The 3,973-nt window shown below is 61.0% G+C and overlaps 1 protein-coding gene across 1 annotated transcript in view; it reads left to right on the top strand.

Annotated features, from left to right (window-relative positions):
* The first annotated feature begins 44 nt into the window (after positions 1-44).
* Positions 45-3,973, top strand: part of LOC119364762 (transcription factor RF2a-like) — a 9,398-nt gene continuing 5,469 nt past the window's right edge. Inside the window, exon 1 of the mRNA XM_037630285.1 lies at positions 45-590. Coding sequence (XP_037486182.1) covers positions 64-590 — 527 coding nt within the window. The 5' untranslated portion in view covers positions 45-63. The remainder of the gene's footprint in view (positions 591-3,973) is intronic.

Genomic DNA, 3,973 nt, shown 5'->3' with positions numbered 1-3,973 from the left:
CGGCGCAGGCACCCGCATTCCCCTCTCCTCCCCCGCCGCAGATCTCCCATCCCCAACCCCGCCATGGACGCCCCGCCCGCCTCCACCTCCACCTCCGCCGCGGGATCGGCGTCGGCGTCGCAGGACGCCGCCGCCGAGACCACGCCGCGCCGCCCGGCGGGGCACCGCCGCGCGCAGTCGGAGATCCTCCTCGGGGCCACCGCCCTCCCGGACGATCTCACCTTCGACGCCGACCTCGGCGTCGTCGGCGAGGGCGGAGGAAGCGGCGGCGGCGGCGGCGACGAGGACGACGACGACGAGTACGAGGAGGACGAGGAAGGCGGCGGCGGCGGCAGCGGGGGCAGCCGGATGTTCGAGATGTTCCTCCAGGCCGGCGGCAGACTCTCCGAGCCGCTGGAGCCGTCGCCGTACCCGCAGCCGCCGCCGCCCGCGCGGCCGCGGCACCAGCACAGCATGTCGATGGACGGCTCCACGTCGTTCGGGTCCGCCTCCTCCGGTATGCCGGGGAGGCACGGCGCGGACGCCAAGAAGGCCATCTCCGACGCCAAGCTCGCCGAGCTCGCTCTCGTTGACCCCAAGCGCGCCAAGAGGTGAGGCTACCCTGACGGCGCAAGTGAACCGACTTCCCTTTGCTTCGTTGCTATTTTTGGTCTTTATTAGGGATTCGCGCAGTAGGATATATCGAATTGCGGCGGTTGACAGGGACAGGTTACATGGATTCTCCTTCTTTGAAAAGGAGTCCAGTCCCAGGTACAAAGTGTGAAAGGGGCGAAAGTTGTGGAATCTCGAATCATATGTTTTTCCAGAACAGTCAGTATGTCAAGGGCCTCGGTGCCCAAGACAGTAGGACCTCGACTACGTAGTTCGTAGTCGCGGGGGATAGGAGCGCTAGGGTTTTTGCCTGGCTGCTCTATGATGCGGGAGGGGAAGATAGAAGGAAATAACTTTATTGCTTATCCCTAAAGGGTGCTAACTATCTGATATATAAAGGCCCCATGGGCTAATAACAAACTAGAAACCTATACGAAATAAACTAGTCTAGGAACTAATGTGCCCGGATCAGGACTCCTGTCCAGCCTGCGCCTTGCCTGATGCGGCCGTCGGCTGCTCCTGGCCGCGCGGCCCACGTCTGTAAGACGTGCCCCACATGACATCTCTCCCCCCCTCGACGAGCAGCTCGTCCTCGAGCTGAAAAGCGGGGTAGCGCTCGATGAAACTGTCAAGATCCTCCCATGTAGCTGACGAAGCTGCTTCACCCTTCCAGTGGACGAGTAGCTGGCGAACGCCGCGTGCTAGGCGCGCACGAGTCACGCGCTCTGGTTCTGGAACAGCCGCCCCGTTGTGGATCGAAGGCAATCCCGGCGGTGTAGTTGGAGGAATGCCGAAGAACTTCTTGAGGAGGCCCACGTGGAACACGTCATGGAGGCGCGAGCGCGCCGGAAGCTCAAGACGGTATGCCACGTCGTTGATCACTTCTGAAATGCGGTACGGCCCATAGAATCGTGGCTTGAGCTTGCCCCTGGTTGGCAAGTTGAGAGAGGACGCGGCGCGCTGTCGAAGGCGAAGCCAAACCCAATCGCCCACCTCATGCCGAATGTCCCGATGACGTCTGTCGTAGTAGGACTTATAGACCGCCTGTGCCTGTTGTAGACGATAGCGGACGTCCTCGATAAGTTCGTCGCGCTCAGCCATGCTCCTGGCCACTGCAGCCACCCGTGTGTCGCCGGGCTCGTAAGAGCGAATAGTGGGAGGGTCACGGCCATACACAAGCTTGAACGGAGTCTCTTGGGTTGCTGTCTGGTAGGCGGTGTTGTATATGTACTCAGCCCAGGGAAGCCACCGGAGCCACTGCTTGGGACGATCCCCGGTAAGACACCGTAAATACATCACAATGATCTTGTTAGCAGCCTCCGTTTGCCCATCCGACTGCGGGTGAAATGCGGACGTCATGTGCAGCTTTGTCCCCGTGAGGCGCATGAGCTCTTGCCAAAAAGCGGAGGTGAAGACGGGGTCGCGGTCAGAGACCATGGACTGTGGTACGCCGTGGAGACGAACAACCTCAGCGAAGAACACCTGTGCCACTGACTCTGCCGTGTATGGGTGGGCTAACGCCACAAAATGGCAATACTTGCTGAAGCGATCCACCACGGTGAGGATGACAGACTTCCCGCCTACTCGAGGAAGCGCTTCCACGAAGTCGATGCCGATGTCAGTCCACACGCCCGTGGGTACCGGCAGCGGCAGGAGCAGCCCAGCAGGGTGCAAGTGCTCGGACTTGTACCGCTGGCAAGTACCGCAAGTGCGGATGTACTCCTGCACCGTCTTGCGAAGGTTAGGTGCGTGGAAATCGCGGCGAAGACGATGCAATGTGCGCAGGACACCTTCATGCCCATCATCGTGCACGGCACTGAGAATCTCCTGGAGTAGCGGGGATGACGGCGGAATGTAGAGGCGGCCGTTGAAGGTAACGAGGCCGTCGGAGAGCGCCCAAGGCTGTTGCCGCGCACCTGCCGTGATATCCTCCCGCAGTGCGACGAGCGCCGGATCAGTGGACGTCGCTTGCCGGAGGCGATTGATGAAGTCGAAACGAGGCCCTGAGACCGCCATGATCGTCGTCTCCTCCGTGTCACGGCGGGAAAGTGCATCCGCCACCGTGTTGGTACTACCTGCCTTGTACTCCACCGTAAAGTCGAATCCCAGGAGTTTGCCAACCCAATGATGCTGCGGGATGGTGGCCAAACGCTGGTCAAGCAGAAATTTGAGGCTGTAATGATCCGTTTTTACCACAAATTGACGCCCCCATAGGTACGGCCTCCAATGGCGAATCGCGAGCACCAGGCCGATGAGTTCCCGTTCATACGCTGCCAGGGAACGGTGACGTGGCGCGGCTGGCCGGCTAAAGAAAGCCACCGGGTGGTGGTCCTGAAGAAGGACGGCCCCGAAACCGTACGTCGATGCGTCACACTCGACGATGAACGGCCGTGTAAAATCCGGTAACGCGAGGACGGGAGCCGTGGTGATTGCCGTCTTGAGGGTGGTAAAAGCTGCTGCCGCCTCCGGTGACCAAGAGAAACCATCCTTGCGAAGGAGGGCCGTCAGGGGCGCGGCAACCACGCCAAAGTCCTTGACAAACTTGCGGTAGTACCCCGCAAGGCCGAGAAAGCCCCGAACCGCGCGCGCCGAGCGTGGTTGCGGCCAGTCCGCTACTGCCTGCACCTTTTCCGGATCCATGGCCACGCCTGCAGCGGAGATGGTGTGACCCAGGTATGCGATTGATTCAACGGCGAACGCGCATTTGGAGCGCTTGACGAAGAGCCGGTGCTGGTGCAGGACCGTGAAGACGGTGCGCACATGTCGGAGATGGTCAGCCCATGTCTCGCTGAAAATGAGAATGTCGTCAAAGAAGACGAGAACAAAACGGCGCAGGTATGGCCGCAGCAGATCATTCATGAGGGCCTGGAACGTGGCCGGCGCGTTGCAGAGTCCGAACGGCATCACCAGAAACTCGTAGAGGCCGTCATGAGTACGGAAAGCTGTCTTCGGGATGTCCTCCTCACGCATCCGCACCTGGTGGTAGCCGGAACGTAAATCGAGCTTGGTGAAGAAACGAGCGTGCCGTAGCTCGTCGAGGAGTTCGTCCACCACCGGAATCGGGAACGCATTCTTGACAGTAATGGCGTTCAGGGCGCGATAATCGATGCAGAAGCGCCAGGACCCGTCGGCCTTGCGGACCAGCAGTACCGGGGACGAGAATGCGGAACAACTCGCACGGATGATACCTTGGGCGAGCATGGTGGCGCACTGACGCTCCAGCTCGTCCTTGTGCGCGGCCGGGTATCGATACGGACGGACGGCCACCGGGGCGGAACCAGGTAGCAGGGTGATGCCGTGATCGCGGCTGCGGGGCGGTGGCATGCCGGAGGGGTCGGCGAAGATGCCGTCGAACTCGGTGATGATGGCGTCCAGGAAGTCG

Source organism: Triticum dicoccoides, chromosome 2B, assembly GCF_002162155.2.
Source record: "Triticum dicoccoides isolate Atlit2015 ecotype Zavitan chromosome 2B, WEW_v2.0, whole genome shotgun sequence".
NCBI classification, from domain to species: domain Eukaryota; kingdom Viridiplantae; phylum Streptophyta; class Magnoliopsida; order Poales; family Poaceae; genus Triticum; species Triticum dicoccoides.
The sequence above is the reverse complement of the archived record's forward strand: the minus strand, read 5'-3'. Positions and strand labels throughout refer to the sequence as shown.